This window comes from Astyanax mexicanus, chromosome 21 (genome assembly GCF_023375975.1).
Source record: "Astyanax mexicanus isolate ESR-SI-001 chromosome 21, AstMex3_surface, whole genome shotgun sequence".
In the NCBI taxonomy this organism is placed as follows: domain Eukaryota; kingdom Metazoa; phylum Chordata; class Actinopteri; order Characiformes; family Acestrorhamphidae; genus Astyanax; species Astyanax mexicanus.
Window position 1 is genome coordinate 34,874,003 of NC_064428.1, and position 26,419 is coordinate 34,900,421.

A 26,419-nucleotide genomic window follows, 5' to 3' on the forward strand; every position below is an offset into this window, starting at 1 on the left:
ATAAGAAAAACATACTGAGAAACTAGTGAATCTGTTTATCGGTTGCTCAGGAGACGCATTATACAACTAATCTATTTCAGACTAAGTTGTTAGCAAAAAGTAAGATTTGTTTTTGTTGTATTTTTTCTTTTTCAGGATACGATGCCGGAGGTGAGGCAGAGCTCTTTTGCTTTGCTGGGAGACCTGACTAAAGCCTGCTTTCCTCACGTCAAACCCTGCATCGGTAAGATCACATCTCTCTGGCTTTTATATATATATTTTATTAAGTGCAGTGAAGCTGCAGTCGATCACTAACTCAGACTGGATTTGTTTGTCTGTTTTATTTCTTTCTCTGTGACTCAGTCAGTCCTCTGTTACTGTTGTTCAGCCAGTATTTCTGGACACTGTTTGAGCCCTCTTTTAAATGTGTGTGTGTGTGTGTATGTGTGTGTTGCGTGTATGTGTGTTTGTTGTGTGTGTGTGTGTGTGTGTATCTCTCTCTAGCGGAGTTCATGCCGATTTTGGGAACGAACCTGAACCCTGAGTTTATCTCTGTGTGTAATAACGCTACCTGGGCCATTGGAGAGATCTGCATGCAGATGGGTGAGTGTTCATAACTTGTGTATGTACTATGTATGCATTATAAGGGATATAGTGTGGCGCAGTGGATAACACCACCCCCCTGCCAGTGAGTTACCACATCATGTGGGAGACCGGGGTTCAGTTCCCGGTCTCAGTCACTGCAGAATGCTGCGCTACACCAATAAGAGTCCTTGGGCAAGACTCCTAACACTATATACTGACCCTCCTCTGTAACATTAATTACCCTGTAAGTTGCTTTGGATCAGAGAAATAATGATCAGATAAATGTCGTAAATATAAAAAAAGTAAATGACTACAGGCTTCTTTCCTTTAAATTATAATTAAGAGCAGCGATGCGCTTATTTGTGAAATCTTCCCAGAGGTTTACAAATATTATGAAGTTGATAAACCAGGCATTTTAGTCTAAATCAGTCTTTAAATGTTCTAATTTTCCAAAAAAGCGTAGTTACTCGCATTTAATGTGGGATGCACCAAAAGTACTAAAGATTCAGTAATTTCATGGCGCTGAGTGGTCCACTATGAGCGGGAGGTCGCAGGTTCGAACCCTTACTCGTCAAGCTGCCGGCGCTCAGAGGGAGCAAAATTGTTCTTGCTCTCTCTGGGTGGGTACAGTAGATGACACTCTCTCCCCACATCACTCCTAGGGTGATGTCCACAGCACAGGGCGTCTGTGAGCTGATGTATCAGAACCGAGTCGCTGCGCTTTCCTCCGAGCGCGCTGTGATGCTACTCGGCAATGCTGCATCAGTAGCGGTGGCTGGCTTCACATGTATCGGAGGAGGCATGTGCTAGTCTGGGGTATTACTACGGATAGGGGAGTCCTAATGAGTGGGTTGGGTAATTGGCTGTGCAAAATTAGGGAGGAAATGTTGAAAAATTAGAAGAAAAAATAAGATTCAGTAGTTTCTTTGTATTAACCAATTCTCTGCAATTAACTTAAACCTCAGCAGTCTAACTTTTTTTAATCTTATGTTTTCTTCCTCACTCAGGTGTGGAGATGCAGCCGTATGTGTCTCTGGTTCTTCCTCATCTGGTAGAGATCATCAACAGACCCAACACTCCAAAAACCCTGCTGGAGAACACTGGTATAACACTTTTCTTCTTAAGGCTTTAGAAACAGACTCTTCCACATGCTGACTTGTTCTCTGAGTTGCCCTTTTGTTAGTTTTTGGTTTAAAAAAGGCTCAAATTCAGAAAAACACCCAAATGTTGCAAATATTGCTCCGGGGGAAAGCGCCAGATCGACAGCTCTGATACATCGGCCAAAAGATGCCTGCTCTGACCTGCATCACAATGATGATGCTAAACCCAAAATTTCCAATAATATTGATTTGAAATGCATTTCTCGATTAATTAAAGGACTTACCAAAGTGAAAATTGCACAATACTCTTATCAATAATTGGCACTGTGTGGCTGATGATTGGAGACAACTGGTTTTACAGAAGATCTGATCTCAGCCCACAGTTTTTCGAATGTTTTCTGCAGCGCTCTCCCAGAACTGTCTGGTGTGTTTGTGCTCCCAGAGGTGTGATGGATGATTTAAAAGTGGCACATTTAGATTATATAAGCACTTCTCATCTTACTTTGTGTCCCTGTCAATAGCTGAGATTTTAGAATTGGCAAGAATCTGGTTATTGATTTAATTTACTGCTGGAATGATGTACCATATTTTTCGGAATATGAAGCGCATTTTAGGCGACACTAGTAAGGAGCATGGATGTCTCCATGTTTTCCTACACTGAGGAACCCTGAGTGTTCAGGTAAGCAAGGGTGATATTAGCTAGTGGTTTGTCTCACGTAGCTTGTTTTAACACAGGAAAAGTGCAGGCTACAGGCCAGTAATACTTGGCGGCTAATGCTAATGCTGCTCCAGCAGTACTAGCTGTGATTAGCAGGAGGCTACAGACCGACGTGACTAAAACTACTTGACTTGATACTCTCCTCTGAACAGTGAAAGAGCTAGCGCTTAGCAAGGTTGGCGGCTAATGCTGATGCTGCTCCAGCAGTGCTAGCCGGGGTTAGCAGCAGGCTACAGGCTGATAATATTCCCCTCTAAATGTCAAAAAAGCTAGAGCTTAGCATGGTTAGCGTGCTGATGCTGCTTTAGCAGTGCTAGCCAGGTTTAGCAGGAGGCTACAGGCCAAAAACACTCTCCTCTGCACAATGAAAGAGCTAGAAATTAGCACGGTTAGCGGCTAATGCTGATGCTGCTCCAGCAGTGCTAGCCAGGGTTAGCAGGAGGCTACAGGCCAAAAACACTCTCCTCTGAATGGCAAAAGAGCTAACATAATTAGCAGCTAATGCTAATTCTACTTCAGCCCCGGTACTAGAGGACTAAACTGAAACTCCTGAGGAGTGGTTTTACTGCTCCTTAATACTTGACTGGTAGAATTTACACATTGGTTGCACTGGATTATAAGAAGCACTGACCATTTTTGGGAAAATGAAAGGATTTTAAGTGCACCTTATATAAAATAATACAGTATAATAGAACTTGTTGTGGATCTGTGTGTTTTTACTGCAGATATCAGTATTGCTTCCCCAAAATGTGGTTTTGACTCTTGTCTCTCTCTCTCTCTGTGATTGCAGCCATCACGATTGGCCGGCTGGGCTACGTGTGTCCGCAGGAAGTTGCTCCCATGCTGCAGCAGTTTATCAGGCCCTGGTGAGTTTCTGTGAAGACGTTTTTGGTTTCCTGTTCTGTTTAAAAATATCTGCTGATGTCAGAGAGTGATGAAAGTGTGTGGTGTGTTTATCTGTGTAGGTGCACGTCACTGAGGAACATCAGAGACAACGAGGAGAAGGATTCGGCCTTCAGAGGGATCTGTGTGATGATTGGTGTGAATCCTGGAGGTGTCGTCCAGGTGAGCATGGTGCCCCACCCATGCGTGCATGTGTGTGCATGAGGTTATTTTTTATTCTATTAATCTTATCTTATACTCATTCTCTCTCTCTCTCTCTCTCTCTCTCTCTCCCTCTTATTCAGGATTTTATCTTCTTCTGTGATGCTGTGGCTTCCTGGGTCAGTCCTAAAGATGATCTGAGAGACATGTTCTACAAGGTAAGAGACCAGGAACCTGACAGTTACATACACTTGTTTGGTGTGATGTTATAGAGTAGAACATATTTATAAAATGCATAAAAATGTTTACTGTCGTCTTAAAGATTGTCAACTTTTATTGAATCTTTTTTGAAACATTTTAACTAAACAGGGTTGAATTAAAAGTTTAACACTGCATGTACACTGCTCAGTCGCATCAACGCACATGAACGCATACGCAATATTGGAAAAAAAGCATGACCGTGACGTCACCAGCGATCCGGATCGACCGAGAGCTAAGTCAGCTCCCCTCCCCCTTGTGCTTCTCAGGCAGCAGCAGCCTGTCACTCACACAGACAGAGACGGCGCTGTGTATCTACTTCTTGTGTCAAAAATGAAAAAACATTGCAACATGACGTGTTTGATTTAATTGCTTTAAGTGACATCACACATCCTGTGATGTGACTATCGCGCATGCGCACATCGAAATGACAATATATCGTGCAGCCCTAATATTTATGAATGTAAGTGTTTAATTGAGCTTTATAACACTTTAGTCTGGTGAGCAGCATGTAGGCTAACAAAAGTAAACTTTTTCAAATTTTTTTAAATTATATATTAATATTTTATATATTAACCCACCTCCACGCTGTTCTGTAAATCTGCAGGGATTTATCATAAAGGACAGCCTGAGGGAAGCCTAAAACCACAATATTAGCTTTTCTTCCCTGCTTCTCTGAAACGCTTGTTCTGAGAACACGTATCAGGCAAACACCTGCTCTCTAATTGAAAACTCAAATCTAACACAGACACTTGACGAAATACCATCTTGTCAACCTTGCAACATCCTGCTAATGATGAAACACATCCTCATCGACTGTCCTGCCTAAAAGACCTTTTTGAAAAAAGGGAAGATCTTAAAGTTCTTATCGCATCTTAACCTCGAACACTTAATTTAATACGTATGTAGGGAGATAGACTTCCCTTATTGTGCTAGAACCTGTGAACAACTTTGCTCTGTCTGGACATATAAAACAAACAGGGTTCATCCGAGTGCTTGAAATCCTGGAAAGTGTTGGAGTTTTGGAGAAAATGCTTAAAAAACTCTTAAAATTCTAACTACATTTACAACAAATAACTATCTGACTAAATACATGGTAATACTTTAATTGGATGGTCCATTTGATGGCCTTTTTGATGCTCAACTGACATTCAACTAACATTCAACTACATGTCTATCAAATGCAAATGAACTAGAAGGTGAAAGTAAATGATTCTCTATTGAATATAAGCCTACATTCAACTCTAACCCAAACGCTTATCTTAATATTTTAGGATTGGGTTTAGGGTTAGATTTTAAGGTTAGGGTAAGGTTAGGGTTAGGTTAGATTGTATGGCTGATTAAGGGTTAAGGTTAGGTGTAGGGTTAGATTTTACGGTTGATTAAGGGTTAAGGTTAGGGTTAGGTGTAGAGTTAGAGTTTATGGTTGATTAAGGGTTAAGGTTAGGGTTAGGTGTAGGGTTAGATTTTAGGGTTGATTAAGGGTTAAGGTTAGGGTTAGGTGTAGGGTTTGATTTTATGGTTGATTAAGGGTTAAGGTTAGGGTTAGGTGTAGGGTTAGATTTTAGGGTTGATTAAGGGTTAAGGTTAGGGTTAGGTGTAGGGTTTGATTTTAGGGTTGATTAAGGGTTAAGGTTAGGGTTAGGTGTAGGGTTAGATTTTTAGGGTTGATTAAGGGTTAAGGTTAGGGTTAGATTTTAGGGTTGATTAAGGGTTAAGGTTAGGGTTAGGTGTAGGGTTTGATTTTATGGTTGATTAGGGGTTAAGGTTAGGGTTAGGTGTAGGGTTTGATTTTAGGGTTGATTAAGGGTTAAGGTTAGGGTTAGGTGTAGGGTTAGATTTTAGGGTTGATTAAGGGTTAAGGTTAGGGTTAGGTTCTATTTTGAATCATTTACATTCATCATAGGGTTAAGTTAAATTTAATGGACATTCAATTCAGTGTTAGTTGAATGTCAGTTGAGCATCAACAAGGCCATAAAATGGACCATCCAAGTAAAGTGTTACCAAATAAATTTGCTTAAAGAAACAATTGCAGAGCATAAAATAAAAAAGGCTTTAATTTAATCTCCTTCTGCTATTACCAAACACAATCCTGATTGTGTTCACATAAACATAATACCATCTCTTGCAGTGTGACAAAAAGCAAATCAATAATTTTGAGTGTAAGTGTGTATGAATGCTTTCAACTCACCCTGAATTTGACATACTACTGTGAATGCTCAATTAAATAAATAGGGTAAACATGCAGTGAAGCACATTGGTATTTAAATTGTGTGAAACTGACACCAATAAATCCATAATTCCTGCTATTTACTTACTTAGAAGTATTTTTTTTCTCAGTAGCATAGCAAAAAGACCACCAGTGAAGACCTTAAAGTTCTTATCGCATCTTAACCTCAAACACCTAATTTAATACATATAGGGACGATTCCCTTATTGTGCTAGAACCTTGAAACAACATTGCTCTGTCTGGACATATAAAACAAAGTGTAGCCACAAATAGCCAAACATGTGCTGAAGTGGCAATAAAACCCCAACAGCCAACCAACTCTAATTGGAAAGATGCATTGCTTTGGATGGATTCATTTGCATAAAGTTAACCTCGGCCTAAATTTTCATTGCATCCCCTGGACTCGAAGTGCCAGACCCATGATGCACTGCGCGTCTGATTGAGTCAATGCTTTCCACTGAAAATTATTGGGATAAATCGCTGTGCATTGTTGCAACGGAGTAGTGTAAATGAGGAAAAAAAAAAAAAACACCCAACCAATGAGGCTTCTGAGATCTGAATAATTAAAAATAACCAATTTCTCTCTCTCTCTCTCTCTGTTCTGTGTGTGTGTGTTCTGTGTGTGTGTGTTCCGTCTGTTCTGTGTGTGTGTGTGCAGATCCTGCATGGTTTTAAGGACCAGGTAGGAGAGGAGAACTGGCAGCAGTTCTCTGAGCAGTTCCCACCCATCCTGAAGGAACGCCTCTCCGCATGCTACGGCGTGTAGCCCCGCCCTCGCGCACACGCAGCACGATCACGCGCTGTCAGGTGAGTCCCGTTGAGTTACAGTGGTGAGTTTCATACAGGTGTAACATGGTGTTGTAATAGTGGTATAGTTCCATATTCTGAACAGAGTACCTGAGTAAGGGTTAATACTGTGTCTGCAGGCTAATATAATACAGTGTAGTTCTGTACTCACTTTAAAAAAGCTTTTAAAACTTTCCTAAATAGGGTAAAAATTTTATCCAAGATAATAAGAATGGAGCCAAAAAGACAAAAGTTAATGTTAGCATAAAGCTAAAGCAGGCAGGAGGTTCTTTATCACCACAAGACAGTGTGAAGACTGACGTCACTAAGAATCCTCAGTCTGTCATCAACTCGAGCAAGTAATCCAGCTCAGAGCACAGTGGAGGCCAGCTGCGTCGGTTGTTACTGTAAAATACAGTGAGTTGTAGTTTATCACTGATAAATTGAAAAAAAAACCTTTTTTTCTGGTACTGTATAATACACATAAATTACATAATTTCAGATAATGACCTGTTGGAGTCTTGGTGTATTATGATTAAAATGGGTAGACTTTCGCAGCTGTATAATGATTGGTTTACCTGTTAAAACATTAAAATTTTAAAATATCTTATTTATTTTTCTCTGCCATTTTTCTCTCTTTCTCTCTCTTTTTCTTCCAGCTGAATCTTTAGGAGGGTTAACCGGGGGGGGGACTCATCCATCTGTGTATTGCACTGCCCTGATCGTGGGGGAGAGGGACGCGATTGGCCGCTCCGCCTGACGGACAGACCCCACGCCCTGTGTGTGTCCATGAGGGTGGGTGGGAGGGAGGGAGGGGGGAGGGGTTACTCCTCTAGTTAACTGTGGAATGCACCCAATCACAGGGAATCAAACCTAAAACAAAAAAACTTTTAGGGATAAACGACAGGTAGAGTAATGTGAAAGAGAGAAAGAGAGGGAATAAAAGAGAAAAAAAGAGAGAAAGAGAGAGAGAGAAAAGGAGAGAGCGGGAGGGAAGGAGGGAGGGAGGTGGTAGGATTAAAGGGAGGCTACAGGTGTAATATCTGAATATCTGGGAATAGTACGATACGATAAGATAAGATAAGAATAAGATAAGAATAAGATAAGAATAAGATAAGGCTGTACGTGAGGGAGGGACACTAGACGACGAACTGTAAAACGTAAAAACTACTAAAAAGGAAAAAAAAATACAAAAAAGTAACAATAATAACAAGCATCTTTAAACTCAAGTCAATCCCAGGCATTAGGATACAAAAAAAAACGACATCACTGCAGACGGACGTATGGACGTACGGACTTTTGACGACGCAATTCATCGACATTCACTCGCAATAACTGATAGATAAATAAATGAATGAATAAATAAATAAAGGAGCAGACAGCAGGTGGCGCTGCTCAGGCGATAGCATAATCAGACGTTGAACACTGAGACTCGGGTAGTTAGAAAAGAATATAGCTTTTCTGTTTTTCTTCTTCTTTACCTTCATTCTAAGTAAAATTTTCTAAGTGGAAAAAAAAGTACGGTTTACGTAACTGTTAAATCACTTTCGTCTTTCGTTAAATTAGCGTTTAAAAAAAAGTGCGCGATTTCTTTCGGTTAGGTTTAGTGACGAACTCCAGATTTAAGCACCTCGACAGATATAGAGACAGATAATAGACAGTTACGACACTCTTACGCAATTCTGCTTGCCGCGTCTCTGGTTTCTCTTCCCCAGTACTCACGCTCTGTTTCGTTTATTCGTTTTAATTTCGTAGAACTTAAGAACTCTCACTTTTTCAGATTTTTCCGAATAATCGTGCTGTTAGCTGGTCAGTAGTGATTTTTTTTTTTTTTTTTTTTTTTTTTTTGTATTTTGTTTCTTTTTATTTTGTTTCGTTTTTGTTTTTTTGCTCTTCTGGGCTTGGTCATCGTTAATTGTTTGTGAAACACATCACTGTTTGAACTTGTAGTGGAAATACCGTCTTTAGAGTGAAATGGCAACAAAGTAGCGTATCGATCATGATTCGTGTTTGTTTGTATGTGTATGATTGTGTGTTTAAATGTTCTTGTTATTTTTTTTTTGCGTAAACTTTTTTTTTTCTTTTCTTTTTTTCTGCATTGTGTGCGTGTGTGTGTACGTGTGATGCGTTAATAGGTTAAATGTTCTAAGGTACATTATTACACTTGACTCCTGGACCCCTATTGACCTGTAAACTGTGACCAACGTGTATGCTTGAGCACGCTTTACGAGTTTTTTGCGAATGCGTGCATGTGCGTAAGTGCGTGCGTGAGTGTTTTTGTGAGTGTGCGCGTGTTTGTGCGCGTGTGCCCGAGAGAAAGTATTTGTACTGATAATTATTGATGCCATATTGATATTTGATATGTAGTGAGTTAATCCTCTCATACAGCGCACCACAACTATATCAGATATAGTTTTACAAAAATGACATTTCTTTTTTTTTGTCTCGATTTTTATTTTGCTGCTACTGCTGTTTTTTGTTAATTTTTTTTGTTTGTTTTTTCATTAGTGAATTATGAACGCATCCTTGAATGGAAGATATATCAGTGAAAAAAAAAAAGTACCACATGATTTAAATTGGAATGCTCTCGTTATGCACTTTTTCCCTTTTTTCTTTTGTTTCGTTTTTATTTTATTTATTATTTTTTTGTACAAGGATTTAATGCCGACAAATTTACCAATTAAATACAACTGGTGGACTCCTTCTCTCTCTCTCTTTTGTCTTGTTTGTTGTTTTGTGTCTCAGTGATGATGTTGTTGTGTGTTCTGTGTTCTGCTGTGGATTAAAATGAAAGCAGTGAATGATGGGAGGATGAATAATGGAGGTAAATAATGCAGTGTGTGTTGTGTGTGTTAAATCACTTGACTATAAAAAATATAACCGGTACAGGTCTTGCACCTCTGCTGGCCGGTTCTAGTAGTATAAATGATGTGTAGCTCCGCCCATTAAACCATAACTACAACCTAGCAACCACCTGGTATACCCATCAGCCACTTACCAATACAATAGCTTACCTTGGATACCATAGCAACCACCTATCAGCTACTTAATAATACAATAGTAACCACATGGAATACCATAGGAACCACTTAGCTACACAGTAGTATTCACCTGGTATACCAAAGCAATCACATATTGACTACTTAGCAATGCAATAATCTGTAATACCAAAGAAGCAACCTAGGAATCACTTAGAAACACAGTAGCAACTGCCTAAAAAAGCATAGCAACCACTTAGTAACCACTTAGCTACACAGTAGCATTCACCTGGTTTACCAAAGCAATCACCTATAAGCTACTTAGCAATACAGTAGCAGCCAGCTAGAATACCAAAGCAGCAACCTCGGGAAACAAATTAGTAACCGCCTGGGATACCTTAGTAACCACTTAGCTACACAGTAGCAACTACCTGGTATACCAAGGCAATCACATATCAACTACTTAGCAATACAATCATCTGGAATACCAAATGAGCAACCTAAGAAACATTTAGAAACACCGTAGCGACCACTTAGCTACACAGTAGCATCCACTAAGCAATCACCTATAAGCTACTTAGCAATACAGTAGCAACCAACTAAAAAAGCAAAGCAGCAACCTCAGAAACACCTTTAGAAACAAATTAGCAACCCCCTAGCTACACAATAGCATCCATCTTGGATACCATAGCAACACAACCATCTGGAATACCAAAGCAGCGACCTAGAAGCCACTTAGAAACTCACTAGCAAATACCAGGAATATTATAGAAGCCACTTAGCTACACAGTCGCATCCACTTTGGATACCATAGCAACCGCCGGGTATACCAAAGCAATCACCCATCATCTGCTTAGCCATACAATAGCAACCAGCTTGAATACCAAAGCAGCAACCTATGAACCATTTAGACATAAATTAGCAACCACCTGGAAACCATGACAACCACCTATCAACCACTCTGCAACCACTTTTACAATACAACAGCAGCACCCTAGCAGTTTTTCTTTTTATAACCAGTTATAATATTAAAAATAGAATTGACCTGGGAAACCACCTTGGAATCATAAACACATAGCAACACTGTAGCTTTGTCCTGGCAACCACTTAGGATGTGCCTATGGTGTTTCACCAACCACTTAGTAAATACTTAACTACTTAGCAGCACAGGAGCAACCCCCTGAGAACACCATAGCTACCACCTAGCAATTACTCATCAGCAACATCATATTAAATATTGTATTACCATGCTTCTCTACAGTCACTGTGTTTTAAACACTGTGCTGATAATAGCAATATTATATATGACATCAAGTCATATATATAAAGGTTGGTTACACTCAGGAATGAAATAATAGATTATGGTGTAAAGAGAGTTTTTTAAAGAAGGTTTATTAATATATATTACTATTTAATACATAAATATTAATATATGTTTGCTCTGTGAATGAGTAACCATTTACAGCTCAAGTTAGCTCTCTGTATTATGTGTGTGTGTGTGTGTAAAAATGGGTCTTGTGGTTTCAGATGTTTTTGCATAAAAGTTGCTGCTGTTCTGGTGTCAGTGTGTGTGTGTGTGTTGTTTCTGTAGACTGTGGTGAATGGTAATGTGATGAAGCCGCAGCACAGGAAGCAGGAGGGAGGTGAAGGGGCGACGAGGCTCAAAAGCGTAAGTGCAATCTTTATTTCTTGCTCTGCGCACTCACTAGAACTCACTAGAACTCACTAGAACTCACTAGAACTTTCTGGCATGGGTGAGAACCCAGATATAGAGCTGGAGATTCGTGTGAAAATAGTGAATAGTGAAGGATTCATTTCTCTTTCCTAAAGTGACTCAGTGACTCACTGGTGCCAGCGACTCGGTGACTCTGTGACTCAGTGGCTGAGTGAAGCGACTCAGCTCTTACCCTTGGTTTTGGGCTGTCTTCATGATCTCTCTCTCAGAGTGTGTGTGTGTGTGTGTGTGTGTGTGCAAGAGAGAGAGACTGAGTTGGGGAGAGAGAGACTGGCCGTATGCAAATAAGGGGGCGTGTACTTATTGGAGAAACTGAGAAAAACACATATACGTATTACGGGAGTATGCTGAATTTATCTCAACATTTATGCAAGCTACATTTAACTATAATAATTTAGCTTTAATAAAGCTGCACCCAATACTGCCAAAAGAATAGGACTCTCTGAATATACAGGTCAGTGTAAATGAAAGCCAGAACTCTTTTAATAAAGAAAATGAAAAATGGCAAAATAATACAAGGTATTAAAGGAGAAAGTACTTAACCTTTGTTGAATAGCACACCTCCACTCTCTTATAGCTTTCTGAGATACAGTAATTTTATGTTTTTTGGCCACCACTCTGTACAACGTCCACTTCGGGGCATATTTTGCCCCAATTAATCGCTTTTTACACCGTTATCCAGCTCAAAGTAGGTCCGCAATCCATACACATTTAGATTTAGCCATATTTAACTCTGCATCAGACACTTTAAACTTATAAAGTTTAAAATATTCCATTATGATATCTAAGTCTTTTTTGTTTGATTAAAAATCTTACTATCGTCTCTTTTAAAGCAGAACTCTGGTGTAAAATGGACATTTGTTGTAGTAAAACGTGATAAAAAGTTCTTACCTTTGTTGAATAGCACACCTCCGCTCTCCCACAGCTTTCTGAGATACAGTAATTTTGTGCTTTTTGCCCGGCACTCTTTACACTCTGTACACTCTGTATATTTTGCCGTGATAAATCACTTTTTCCACCGTTATCCAGACTCAAAGTAGCTCCACACCTCCTTGCTAGAATCTGGAGAGCCCTGACATTTAAAACAAGGCATTAACTTAAAAAAATGTAGAAGAAGCTTATTAAAAACCCCTGTTTGCTTCCCATAACGTAAGCTTCAGCTCTGAGTGCCGCCATCACTGTACTGATAATGACATGGAGCTACTTTGAGCTGGATAACGGTGTAAAAAGTGATTTATCAGGGCAAATTATGTCCTGCATCACCCAGTCTGAAGGGTGTTTGTAGAAACTGTTAAAATTTCTGGATCTCGGAACGCTGTGGGAGAACGGAGGTGTGCTATACATCAAAGGTAAAAACTTTTTATCATGTTTTACTACAGCAAAAGTCCATTTTTAAAAGAGACGATGTTGCGATTTTTATTTAAACAAAAAAAGACCTATACATCATAATGGAGTATTTGAAACTTTATGAAAAGTGTCTGGTGCAAGGCTAATTATGGCTAAATCTAAATGTGTATGGATTTGGGAGTCAATGTTTAAGAAAAAGAGCAAAATACATTTTTTTGGTGTGAATTTTAATAATGTTGACGTGTGGACAGTAATTAGAAACAAACAGAGGAAGTTGTTTCTGAAAAAATAACAAAATTAAGCTATAAAGCGAGGATGAACATAATTAAAACCTAAGAACATAATAGCTAAAACCTCATTTTTATCATGCATTTTCCCCCTACAGAAAAAAAAAGTTACAAAGCAAGAATATGTATTTAAAAACAAAGTTTTGAGAGGCTTAGAAGCCATAACATTTTCCATTAATACAAAAACAGCTAGAGGTATTTAAAGCCCACAGAATTGAGCTGTGGACTGTTATCTAGAATGATGAAGCTCCATCCAGTACTTTTAGATGGGATAAAAATCATTCAATCATCCAAGAATGAATGCAGTCCACTCCTCACAACAATGCCCTACACCAAAATCTAGTAAAAAGTCTTCTTTGGATGGTATAAAAGAAAACATTCTCTAACAAAAGCAGAAAAAAAAATCATTTTTATACCCTTGTGACATCTGTATTATGTAAGTTAAAGTCTGTATTTTTTAATATTTCTCTCATTTTAAGTCCAAGTTAGGTAAATTCATAGTGATCAGGGGTTTCTAAACCTTCACATTCACTTCTAGCTTGGGTTTGTTGAGTGTTTCTGAGTTTCTGTGGGAAGGAGAAACGTAGAAAACAACAGAACGTCTCTCTAAAGAGGAAGAAACACTTCTGTCACAAAGCAGCCAGTCAACCGTAAACTCAGAGGGGTTTTCACAGAGCCGGGTTTCTCTTGTTCAGCCAGATCATTTTAGTCCAAACCACGAACTGAACAAATGGACATGATTCAAAACTCACCTCCAATAAGTTGTGTTTGATTTGAACTGAGGGAAATTTATGATTAGAATAGCAATGCTGAGGGAAATTTATGATTAGAATAGTGCTACTGGGGTAAACTCATATTAGAATAATACTGCTGAGAATAGTAGAATAGTATCTAGAATAGTATCTATGATTAGAGTAACACTTCTGAGGTAAATATATGATTATAATAGCATTACGATGGTACATGTATAAGTAAATTAGCACTGCTGAGGTCAATGTATGATTAGATTAGCACTGCTGAGAAAACTATAGGATTAGAATAACACTACTAAGGTGTATAAATAATTATAATAGCATCACTCAGGTGAGTTTAAAATTAGATTATCACGCTCTACGTAAATGTATGATCGTAATAGCACTGCTGAGATATATTTATGATTACAATGGCACTACTGAGGTAAATGTTTAATCATAATAGCATTATTTACGTAAATTTATAAGTAGATCAGTACATCTGGGGTATGTGTATGGTTAGAATAGTGCTGTGAAGGTACATATTTTGTTATAGCTCTACTGAGGTAAATGTATGATTAGAATACTACTGCTGATTCTAATTATAGCATTATAATACGTCCACTAAGATGTATAAATTATTATAATAGCATTACTCAGGTAAACGCACAATTAGATTAGCATTGCCGAGGTAAATGTATGTTTATAATAGCATTACTGAGGTAAATTTATAAAAAAAAATTAGTACTACTGAGGTAATTGTATTACTAGAATAGCACGGCTGAGGGAAATTCATAAGTAGATTAGCACTACTGAGGTAAATGTATTGTTAAAATAGCACTGCCTAGGTAATTTTTTTATTAGAATAGCATTGTTAAGGTAAATGTATGATTAGAACACCACTACTAAGATGAATGTATGATTAGAGTAGCACCGTTTAGTAAATGTATAATAAGAATAGCTGAAGCTACTCAAACTACTAGTCCCAAACACACTTAACTGACTGCATTTAACAAAGCTAACACGTTTGTGTGTGGGATCTTATGGTCCGTTCAGTCTGTAGCAGTGTTAGCTTAGCATGTAGCAACATTCAGATTTTTAAGCATTAGAAAGTCCATAATTCTGAATATTCTGTTTGAGAATTAAGCATTGTAGTTTAGTTTAGCACAGTGTAATATACTGTAGGGGCTAATTTTGTTTCATTTCAATATTTAAAAGTGGACTTGATTACGTGTTTCAGATCATTGTCATGCTGCATAACCCAACTGCACTTGAGCTTTAAATCTGATGATCAGGACATTTTCCTATCATGGTTACATCAGTTTTGACTTGCCATCTATTTCCTGTAGAAGCAGAGCTGCCCTAAACTATCATCACACTACCACCACCATGTTTGACAGTTGTTACAATATTCTTATGGTGCAATGCAGTGTTAGTTTTAAAGGTCTAGCACTGATTATACCAGGGTTAACTGTATAATTTAGCATGCCTGAATGTTTATGGACACCCCTTTAAATAAATGAGTGCATTCAGATACTTTTTCTTTTTTCTTTTGTTAAGTTGCACACATTGCCGACACAAATGTGCATGTGCACACAGTGTTGCCAATAGAATAGGACTATCTGGAGCAAATAGACATCTATAGAACCTATTGGCTAGAGAGTTATATAACCACAAGTATTGAGTTGTGTATTGCGCAGAGTGTTATAACCATGTTCTCTGGAATTCAATCAAATTCTCACAGCTATGCTCTTGAAGAAAAATCTTGAAAGTCTTCCCTGGATGGTATAGACAGTTACTCCAACAAAAGCAGTATTAACTCATTTTAAAAGAGGCACTAAAACCCCCTGATTGTAGCTCCACCCTTACCTCAAATTTGAAAAAGGCAAATGTATGATGTATGGGGTTTAGAGGTGGGGGGGCAGGAGGGAGAGCTGATTGGCTGAGCTGCAGCATCAGCAGTGGGCCTCTGCTTGAGACGTAAATGGCTGGATGTCAGCGGGGAGGCGGGATTATTGATTAGACTATTGATTGATTACCAAAGTACACAGAACATCATTCTCACCCATAGCACCAAAATTAGAAATTACCGATAAAAGTGTTTTTTAAAGGTTAGGAAAATTTATACAGTTTTTAAGCAGGACTGGTATGTTTTACTACTTTACAAGAAGTTACACATTTCAGCTATTAATGAAAATAAAATATGGTTTAGGGTTTAGTTTAGTATCCCTTTAATACGTAGAATTATAGAAAACAAAACAATAAATGCAAGATGTAAGTGAAAGTACTTTAAACCTTTAGTCGGTGTAGTGTAGGTTTAAAAAACACTTCTAAAACTGCAGTGTGTGTTTACTCGTGTTGTTCTTATGTCATATTAAAATGTGTTGAATAATCAGAAACAAATGAGACAAACATGCAAAACGCTGTAGGTCCTTCCTGAACGATGAACCCTGTAGACAGAGAAGTGTGTGTGTGTGTGTGTGTGTGTGTGTGTCTGAAAGTATGAGTTGACTTTTTGTCCTATTTATAAACACAGTTTACACTCCTCCTCCTTATCTCTGGTTCAGTGGTCTGTTTTACTGCAGTCGTTTCATTACATTACATTACATTTGGCGGACGCTTTTGTCCAAAGCGACTTACAATATTGAAGTGCAAATAATAGAAGAGGTTAAGTACAAAAATAATAGAAGTTAAAAATAAAGCATCTATAGATAGGGCCTTAAGGAGGTCAGAGGGAAATAATGGGATAGAGGAGTAGAGAAGAGGAAGAAGGAACAATATATATGGTTTCTCTCACAGCTGGAGTAACAGAGTTAATATTCTTTTTTAATATACATTTTTACGGCTGTGGCCAAAAATGTTGGCACTCCTGAAGTATTTCTTCAGAGAGTAAAATATTTCTCCTACACAGTTAATAAAATTACACGTTTTAATATACATGTTTATTTCCTTTGTGTGTAAAAAAAAAAAAAAACAGAGAAAAAAGCTATAATTGATATAATTTTATACAAAACAATTTTTTTAATTGCCACCTTTTAAAAACTCCTGGTAAATAATTTAGTTTTAAGCATGTGATGCTCGTTTAATCTCCTTACTTTTCCTGTGGAAAGTAACAAGTGTGTGCTCCTCCGGTAATTTTAGTCCCGTCCGGATGCACATCTCTGAGTTTCGTCTCCTCACGTTTAATAAAATAGCTATTTGTCCACTGCCGCGCACCGTAATTACACTTTAGGTGCACGTTTCCATGAAGATCTACGTTAAAAACACAACAGTGAGTGGAAATGGAGGAGCTACTGAACACGATGCCACGTGACCAAGAAAGCAAAAAAAAACTCACTGGTCGTCCTGTTTTTTAATTGCAGTCCGAATGCAGGAGTTTTATCACTGAGTAGAAGTGTGAAATATGGGAAACTAATCCCATCCGGGCGGGAGTATGGAGAACTGAAAGACAAGAGGAAAACTGTCTAAATATCTCAAATATCTCAAGGTTCATGTCCATCCCCAGAGATCTTGATGTTTCTTTGTCTACGGTGCGCAACAAAATCAAGACATTTACAACCTACAGCACTGTAGCTAACCCCCCTAGATGTGGACGGAGAAGAAATTGATAAAAGGTTGCAACACAGGCCTAGTCGGGAGGGATAAATTTGGATAAGCAGCTCCATTCAAGTTCCAAATGAATTCAATCTGTCCTGTAGGCTCAGGGTGCATCAGTGTCAGAGCAAACTATCGGTCGACATTTGAATTAATGGAGAACTCTGGTGTAAAATGGAATTTTGTTGTAGTAAAACATGATAAAATGTTCTTATCTTTGATGAATAGCACACCCTCCCACGGCGTTCAGAGAGCCAGAAATTTTAACAGTTTATCCAAACACCCTTCAGACTGGGAGACATGGGACATAATTTACCCTGATAAATCACTTTTTCCACAGTTATCCAGCTCAAAGTAGCTCCACACCTCCTTACTAGAATCTAAAGAGATCTGACTTTTAAACCGAGGCATTAATAACTTAAAAAGTGCCCAAGAAGTTTATTAAAAACCACTGTTTACATCCCATAATGCTATAGCTTTCAGCTCCGTGTGCATAGCGTAGCAGCTGGCGCCAGGAGGCAGGCTATGTGGAGTCTATGTATATATGTCTATGTCATTATCAGTTCAGTAATGGCGGTGCTCGGAGCTGAAGCTAGTGTTATGGGATGTAAACAGAGGTTTTTAATAAGGTTCTTCTGCAATTTTTAAGTTATTAATGCCTCGTTTTAAATGTCAGGGCTCTTCAGATTCTAGTAAGGAGGTGTGGAGCTACTTTGAGCTGGATAACGGTGTAAAAAGTGATTTATCAGGGTAAATTATGCCCCGTGTCACCCAGTCTGAAGGGTTTTTGGACAAACTGTTAAAATTACTGGATCTCTGAACGCTGTGGGAGAGCGGAGGTGTGCTATTCATCAAAGATAAGAACTTTTATCATGATTTACTACAACAAAAGTCAGGGCGGCACGGTGGCGCGGTGGGTAGCACTTCCGCCTCACAGCAAGACGGCCTGGGTTCGATTCCCGGCTGGGGCGACCTGGGTCTTTCTGTGTGGAGTTTGCACGTTCTCCCCGTGTCTGCGTGGGTTTCCTCCGGGTTCTCCGGTTTCCTCCCACAGTCCAAAGACGGCACGTTCAGGCTAATTGGAACTTGATTGAAATTGAAATTGAAATTAGGTGTGAGTGTGTGAGTGAATGTGTCTGTGTGTCTGTCTGTGTCTGTCTGCCTTGCGATGGCTTAGATCGTAGAACCTTGTGATTGGACAGTACCTTTCCTGCCGCGAAATAGCCGACGAGCTGATGTGGCGTTAAACTCGACTACCCAACCCAACCCAACCCAACTACAACAAAAGTCCATTTTACACCAGAGTTCTGCTTTAAAGTTCTCTGCTGACATATAGGGCTTTTCCACCAACGTGGAACTGGCACTGTTCTGGTTCGTGAACCTAATTTTAAACTGGGTTGATGCGTTTCTACCAACAAAAGCAGCTTTTAGAACCAGGAATGTTTGTTTAGAGCAGGAACCAAAGAATAGTAGGTTCTTTAGCATGAACAGAGACAACATTTGTGGGCGTGTCTGTTTGTACACTAGCATTTCCGCTCTGGTAGTGACGTATGATGTGACATTTTGATGGTTCCACTAAAACTGGTGGAAACATGGGCTGGTTTTTGGTTCTTTTGGTGGAAAATCGCTAACAGAGACATAAAAAAGCTAGACTACAGTTTGCCAACTTGTACGTGAGTAAGCCAAAAAAAAAAGATAAGACCACAATAGAGCTTTTACCTTTTTGGTAAAGCACATCATCCTACTGTTTTCCCGAAAAATGGAACGAGGCCCACAAAGAAACAGTCAAATATGGTGATGTTTCAAATATGTTTTGGGGTTATTGGTTTGCTGCCTCTGGCACTGGGTACCTTGAATGTATCAAGGCATCATTAAATCTGAAGATTACCAAAGGATTTAGGGTCACAATGTAGGACACAGTATCAGAAATCTTGGTTTGTATCTTAGGTATTGGGTCTTCCAGCAGGACAGTGACCCAAAACATACTTCAAAAAGCACCAAGAGATAGATGAAAACACTGGAGAGTTAGATCCAGATTCAGAAATTAATCTGGATATAAATCCCATTGAACACCTGTGGAGACATTTAAAACGGCTGTTGGGAAAAGCACCCTTCACATATTAAAGATCTGGAGCAGTTTGTAAAGGAAGAATGGTCCAAAATTCCAATTGAGAAGTATGAAAAGCTTGTTGATGGTTATAGGAAGCGACTGATTTCAGTTCTTTTTTCCAAATATTTTTGTCTGACCCATTTTTGTTGAGTTTTGCTTAAAATCATATCAATTTTCAATCAGTTTTTGTGTTGTTCTATTACACATAAATGAAAAAACATGTATATAACAAAACATTTGCAATATTATGGGAGAAAAAAAATGATAAATGAATGTTTATGGCCTAATAAAGCTTTGAACAGTCTAACTTTTAACTTTCAACATTTCTTTGTTTCACACACTTAAATTAGGTTAAATTAGTTTAATTAAATTATTTTTTTACCCTTAAGAACGTGTGTTTAATATCTGACATTGTGCTGAAATGAGGATTGAAATGAGGGTTGAAAATGTCCCTGTCAGCAAGATAAACCATATATTTAACTTTTATTTGACTTAAAGTTAATTAAAAAGTAAAAAAGTCATAAACTTCCTATCAAAAATGGAACAAATCAAATTGCACTGCATATTTTTATGCATGCTGTGGCTTATTATAAAGGAGTGTAGTCTCTGCAAGTTTATTAGTAATATATAAAGTCTTTATTATTTCTTTTTAATGTTTATAATTAGGAAAAAAAACATAACCATATTAAAATACATATATATTTATATATTTCAATTAAGAGGACAGAAAAATGCATGAGTCACTTCACTACCCTCTGGTGGCTGGAGGAGGAACTGCGCCTTAAAGCCTGAGAGACCATCAGGTTGCACCACACACAGTCAGCTGCAGTGCATATAAAAACACAGCAAAAACTATATTTTCTAGTGTTTTAAAAACTTTTATTCATAAATAAAGTGAAAGACAGAGTCTGCACGATGGAGTTAACAATAATTCAGCTCTAACAGAGGCTTAAATCATTCTAATCCTAAAACATAGTGATGTTTTATAACATTTTATATCATTTACTGAGCTATTAATGATATTTCTTATGTTTATTGAGTGTATTTTTTTGAATATTAGCATTTCATTAATGTTTTTATCTATGCTATGATGTTATTACGATGTGTTTAATGGTAATACTTTATTTTGAGAGAAACTGTAATCACTGTAATTATAACTATTAACTAATATGACTGTAATTATAATATACCATGGTTATATATATATATTATAAACCTTATTTTAAACCTGAGTTACATTAAAGTTTAGCATCTGTAGACCACCCTGTTCCATACAGAAAATAAATATATGCATGAATGTATTAAAATGACCAGAAAAAATACAGCTCTGAAAAAAAGTTCAGTTTCTCTGATTTTGTTATTTATAGGTTTATGTTTGAGTAAAATGAACATTGTTGTTTTATTCTATAAACTACAGAGAATATTTCTCCCAAATTACAAATAAAAATATTTTAGTCATTTAGAGCATTTATTTACAGGAATAACCCTGTTTTTAATCACAGTTTTTTTTTTATGCATCTTGGCATCATGTTCTCCTCCACCAGTCTTACACACTGCTTTTGGATAACTTTATGCTGCTTTACTCCTGGTGCAGAAATTCAAGCAGTTCAGTTTGGTGGTTTGATGGCTTGTGATCATCCATCTTCCTCTTGATTATATTCCAGAGGTTTTCAATTTGGTAAAATCAAAGAAACTCATCATTTTTAAGCGCTCTCTTATTTTTTCCCAGAGCTGTATATATTTGAATATATTTGAAATGTATTTCTTTTCTGTTTGGGGTACAAAACTCCCAAAATAAAGTGTGACCAGTGTGATATACTGCAGGAGTCGCTGTTTCACAGTTAGTGCCAGAAAGAAACCCAAGACTGGTGTTAAAAACTCAAATAAAGAACTATAGAAAATCCTGAATTTAGTTTCTAAAATTGGTTCTAGCTGTTAAACTGTCAGTAGCATGTTTCATAATGTGTATATTAATATACACAGCTTATACACTGCTTATATTAGTACATATATATGTGTATTAAAAGCAGCATATTAAACATTAAAGTTATCTCTTTATACTTTAATAGCATTTACTTGAGAATATCAATCAGATTTGGAATCATTATTAACCTTTACTTCATTCAGAGTCCCGGGTCTTGCTGCTTCGGTCCTTTTCTTTCACTTCTTCACCTCCTTTCACCACAGTATTTGACGTAAATGATTCGTCATGCTCTCCAAAAAACATGAACCCATCTGAACAAACTAACTTTTACTTCTGAACACTTTACTTTTACTTCTTATCAACTGTATCATTCTTTTTATACAACTTTCCAAAACCCACAAAATCTCACCTGCTGTTTGACTCTTCACTGGCTTTTCTTTGGCTCTTGTGTCTCCTATGGCAATAAGACCAATAAACAGTAACTAACTTAAGCAATAGAAAAGTGCTTTTTTCAGTCTAAGAGCGTTTTCACACCAGCACTATTAAAGCAGTTCGGTTAAAATGGACTCTAATGGGTTTGAGCTCTTAGTACGTTTCGATTGAGCAGGTGTGGAAACAGTAATCACACTTGATTGCAGATCCCAAACGAACCCTGGAGCGCTTCACTTGTGGTGAGAACATGATCCGGTCTCGATCCAACCCAGCTATCAAATATACTCCTTTTATTTGAGCTTAACTGCTGAGTTAGGTGCAGTTTAATCTGATATATGAGCCAGATAACACTAAATGCCACAGCTATGAACAAATGCTGTCTCTGCTGCTGCTCCATGTTGTTTACACTGAGCACAGTATGTGCTGCCTTCACTGCTCTCAGACGTGCGACTTTATTTACTACGCCGGAACACAGAATCTTCTCGCTATATTTACTTTCTTGCTCCCGTGCCAGACAGCTCTGACCAATCAGAGGAGACCATGTGCTTGCGTGTTTTTTTGGTGCATATTTTGGTGCGTTTATGTTTGTAATTCAGTCTAAATTAGGGATCTAGGAGTGGTTCCTGTGTGGAATTGTTATAATTCCTCTTCTTTTCACCTTTCAGGATGTTATAAGTGTCACTTCTTATCATAGCAACTCTACACTGTTCCTGAGACGTGGTCGTTTTATGTGGAAAAAAAATACAAAGAGCGGTTGGTCTTCCTAATTCCTCTTAAATCCTATTCCAGGGTAAAACGTTCAGTCCGTTCTCTGGAAATTAGGTTTCTAACGTTGAGTTTTAGAAGAGTTTCTGTGGTCTCAGCTCTTCAGAAGTTGCTGAAGAGCTCCTGTTTCTTGCTCCAGTCCATAGGGGGCGCTCTCTTGTTGGCTTTTTTGGCCCTGACCTTCTGCTTGGCCTCGGCCGCAGTGGGGCTCAGGCGTAGACCGCTGTCTATGAACGGGTCCAGTGTTGGTTTCTGGGGCTTTAGTTCCTGGTGGCCAGCGGGGGCACTGTGGCGCTTATGACGGTCCAAATCTCCAAATATCTGTAAAAAGAAACCAAACCAAAAATGAACTAAATAGAGACTTAAAAGCAGTTTTTTCCATGTTCTGCTCATATCAGTTACCATTAAACAGAAATATGAATTCTAAACTATATTTTAGGGGTCAGCAGTAGGTGGCTCGAGGGCCAGATGTGGCCCGCAGGCGTGAAACATCTGGCCTGTGAGGTTGTTTAAACTATAATGAGCGATAGGGCTGAACGATTTAGGAAAATAATCTAATTGCAATTTTTTATCTATAAATTGCGATTGCGATTTAAAATGCGATTTTTTGTCTTCTCAAGTATGTTTCAACAACAGAAGCAATAAATCAATCTGTTTAATAATAAACAATGTCAGATTTATTTAAAGCACAGATAACAATAAAGCAAAAAAATCTATGCTTTTCCTTTTCATCATTTGTTTTTTTTTATAGAAAAATAAATAGATAAATAGCTTTTCCTTTTCACCATTTTTTTTAAATTAGGAAAAACAATAGATATACAAAATTTAACTTACTGCTCTCCAGCTAACATCATCATGAAAAATTAAAGTGCAAAAAACATAAAGAGAATCTGCTTTAACAAACTCGTTATTTTCTGTATTTGAGGATGCAGCACTGGTCGTTGGCATTTTAGCCTTGCAAATACCACACGAGGCTTTGTGGTGTTTTTTTTAAATGCTGAAAAAGGTTTGTAGTGTTACCTCGCGTCGTAGCAACAGTAGCAAGGCACGTTTACCACAGTACCTGACGTTGAGCAGCATCTTCTTTTTTAAAGCCAAAGTAATTCTACACAACTGATGTGTTCCTTCGAGCCTGAAGCCATTGTGCAACAAGGGCGTTTTCACACCTGTAGTTTGTTTCTAATGAGTTCGTTTACTTGGAGCGTTTTCTCGCTCTGTTCGGTCTGGTTTCCCACAGGCATAAATGTAAACGCACCAAAATGCGCATCAATAAACCACGCGAGCAGCCTGTGTCCTCTGATTGGTCAGAGCTGTCTGACACGGGAGTACATTAAATATAAATATACGAAAAAAGTAAATACAGCGAGAAGATTTTGTGTTCCAGCGCAAATATCTGTGCTTTAACACTGAACGCTGAAACACTGCACTTTCAAACACAGTGTTTCTGCGTGCAGCGCAGATTTATAGATAATAAACAGAGTTACGCGGCTGTGAGCTATGAATGCAGCGCAGATTTATACATAATAAACAGAGCAGTGAATGCAGCGCGTGCCTGGACACAGTGTTTGTTCACAGCTGTGGTAATTAGCGTTATCTGGCTAATATATTAGTTTAAACTATGCTTGCTTTTTTAGCAGTTTAGCTCAAATAAATGGCTTATATTTAATAGCTGGATCCGATCGAGACCGGATCACGTTCTCACCACAAGCGAACCGCTCCAGAGTTCGTTTGGTACTGGACCGAGACCACCTCCTCTAGCTGGTCTCGGTCCGGTTCTTTTGATCCGCACTCCAGTGCGATTACTATTTTCACACCTGCTCAATCGAACCGCACAAGTTACAAACGGACCAGAGTTCATTTTAACCAGACCAAATAGTGCTGGTGTGAAAACGCCCTAAAGTGCGCTGTGTTGACTTCACTTCTCCACCTCCCTGCCTTCTGCTCGGGTATGCGCCGCTCGTCCTCGGCTTGGCTCGCTCCCAAGTCACGTGACCAGTCAAATCGCAGCCAGTGCGGTTAGAGAATCGCGTTTTAAAATATCGCGAGATTATCGCAAATGCAATTAATCGTTCAGCCCTAATGAGCGATAATGAAAAAATAAAAATAATAAAAAGCTTCTCTGGTGAGCTTTTGTTTACATTCCTCCCCTGTCTCTCTCTCTCTCTCGCATTCAGCATAACTTTGGTTTACGCCCGTTCTTGGGCCTCTTATCTCCTTATAAGGGCGTTTTTTGATGACATGGGTTCGATCCCGCATGAGGACCGGTTTTTATGTGTTTATTTATTCATTTATTTCTTCTTGGAAGAAAGTTTACCTGCTTTGAGATCAACTGTTCTACAAACCCTCTGGGCTGGAGAGCTACTAGTCTGTAGCTCCATCCCATTACACTTTTTTAATGGTTTGGAAAATATAACTCAATTGCCGACCAATTGCCGACATGGTGTATATATATATATACACCATGACACTTCATTTTTTAATTTTTCTTTGGCCTTATATGGAGACACTGCCCCTCCCATCTATTGGTCACATGATGACAGTTTTTGGACTGATTGGATCTTTCTGAACCCAAATGGAAAGGACAATTTTTACATGTTAAATAAACCACTGTTTTTCTGTTATTTTTTTAGCTTAAATAACTTCTTGTATAAAGTCAAAGTTTAGTTTTTCTTCACAAAGTATTTTGGGTTGTTTAATATTTTTAATTTACTACATGATTCCTTATGTGTTCCTTCATAGTCATAGATTTAGCTGGGGTGTTTTTATCTCTATAATGTTAAAAAACTCTTATTGTCTACCTTGCTGGCAGTGTCCAGGTTCCTGAGCTCCAAGCTCGTATCTGATATGGTGGAATGGGAGGAGGAGCTTCCCTGGTGCTTCAGAGAGCCGTTTGTGATTGGTGGATCTGTCAGCGTGATGTTGATGATTGGCGGAGAGCTCAGGGGGCCATCAGTGATTGGTGAAGGAGATGCAGAACTGTCTGTGATTGGGCAGTTAGACACTGGGCTCTCTATGAGAGGTCCGTCCACACAGTCCTCTGTAAAAAAAAAGTGAAAGTGAAAACACTGAATTAAAAATTGTCCTGTTTTGACATTCAGTGGAAATTCAGTTATATTTCAAAAAAAGAGTAAACAGTAAAAGTCTATTTAGACCACATAAAACTGTATACAGTACTGCAGTCAACTAGAATCCCATAGCATCCACTTATCAAGATCATATTAACTAGTTAGTAACTTTATATGAGCCACTTCAGATATCATAGTAACTTCCCTAGATACCATAGCAACACCATAGCAACCACTTATGTACACCACAGCAAACAGTTAGTAACTTTATGTGAGCCACTGTTAAGCAACAGTATAGCAATCAACTAGGATACCGTAGCAGCTAAAGTTACTTTGGGTTCAATAAAGCATCCAAGCATCCATCCCACCAAGAATCCATCCATCCAACCAAGAATCCAGGCATCCATCCATCCAACCAAGCATCCATCCAACCAAGAATCCAACCATCCATCCAACCAAGCATCCATCCATCCAACCAAGCATCCATCTATCCATCCAAGCATCCATCCATCCAAGAATCCAACCAACCATCCAACCAAGCATCCATCCATCCAACCAAGCATCCATCTATCCATCCAACCAAGAATCCAACCAACCATCCATCCAACCAAGCATTAATCCAGCCAACCAGCCAACCAACCATCCAGCCAACCAAGCATTCGTCCATCCATCCAACCAACCAATCAAGCATCCTTCCATCCATCCAACCAACCATCAATCCATCCATCCAACCATCCTACCCCCTTTAAAT

At 38.5% G+C, this 26,419-nt stretch overlaps 2 protein-coding genes across 8 annotated transcripts in view; one reads left to right on the forward strand and one right to left on the reverse strand.

The window, feature by feature from the left end:
• LOC103032879 (transportin-2) overlaps nucleotides 1–26,419 on the forward strand; it is a 63,291-nt gene that overhangs the window by 22,268 nt on the left and 14,604 nt on the right. For 5 of the 7 annotated variants that reach the window (XM_049469185.1, XM_022674518.2, XM_049469184.1 and 2 more), the window contains exons 18-26: nucleotides 136–223; nucleotides 484–582; nucleotides 1,572–1,667; nucleotides 3,173–3,248; nucleotides 3,348–3,447; nucleotides 3,570–3,644; nucleotides 6,573–6,721; nucleotides 7,360–7,495; nucleotides 11,270–11,347. In XM_049469185.1, coding sequence (XP_049325142.1) covers nucleotides 136–223; nucleotides 484–582; nucleotides 1,572–1,667; nucleotides 3,173–3,248; nucleotides 3,348–3,447; nucleotides 3,570–3,644; nucleotides 6,573–6,680 — 642 coding nt within the window. In that variant the 3' untranslated portion in view covers nucleotides 6,681–6,721; nucleotides 7,360–7,495; nucleotides 11,270–11,347. The remainder of the gene's footprint in view (nucleotides 1–135; nucleotides 224–483; nucleotides 583–1,571; nucleotides 1,668–3,172; nucleotides 3,249–3,347; nucleotides 3,448–3,569; nucleotides 3,645–6,572; nucleotides 6,722–7,359; nucleotides 7,496–11,269; nucleotides 11,348–26,419) is intronic. The other 2 variants (XM_049469188.1, XM_049469189.1) reach the window with 2 other exon arrangements.
• The window catches only part of LOC103046985 (Na(+)/H(+) exchange regulatory cofactor NHE-RF2), a 28,514-nt gene continuing 20,361 nt past the window's right edge, over nucleotides 18,267–26,419 (reverse strand). The window contains exons 6-7 of the mRNA XM_022674519.2: nucleotides 25,402–25,640; nucleotides 18,267–22,924 (exon numbers count right to left, since the gene is read on the reverse strand). Of these exons, the coding sequence (XP_022530240.1) occupies nucleotides 22,706–22,924; nucleotides 25,402–25,640 (458 nt within the window). The 3' untranslated portion in view covers nucleotides 18,267–22,705. The remainder of the gene's footprint in view (nucleotides 22,925–25,401; nucleotides 25,641–26,419) is intronic.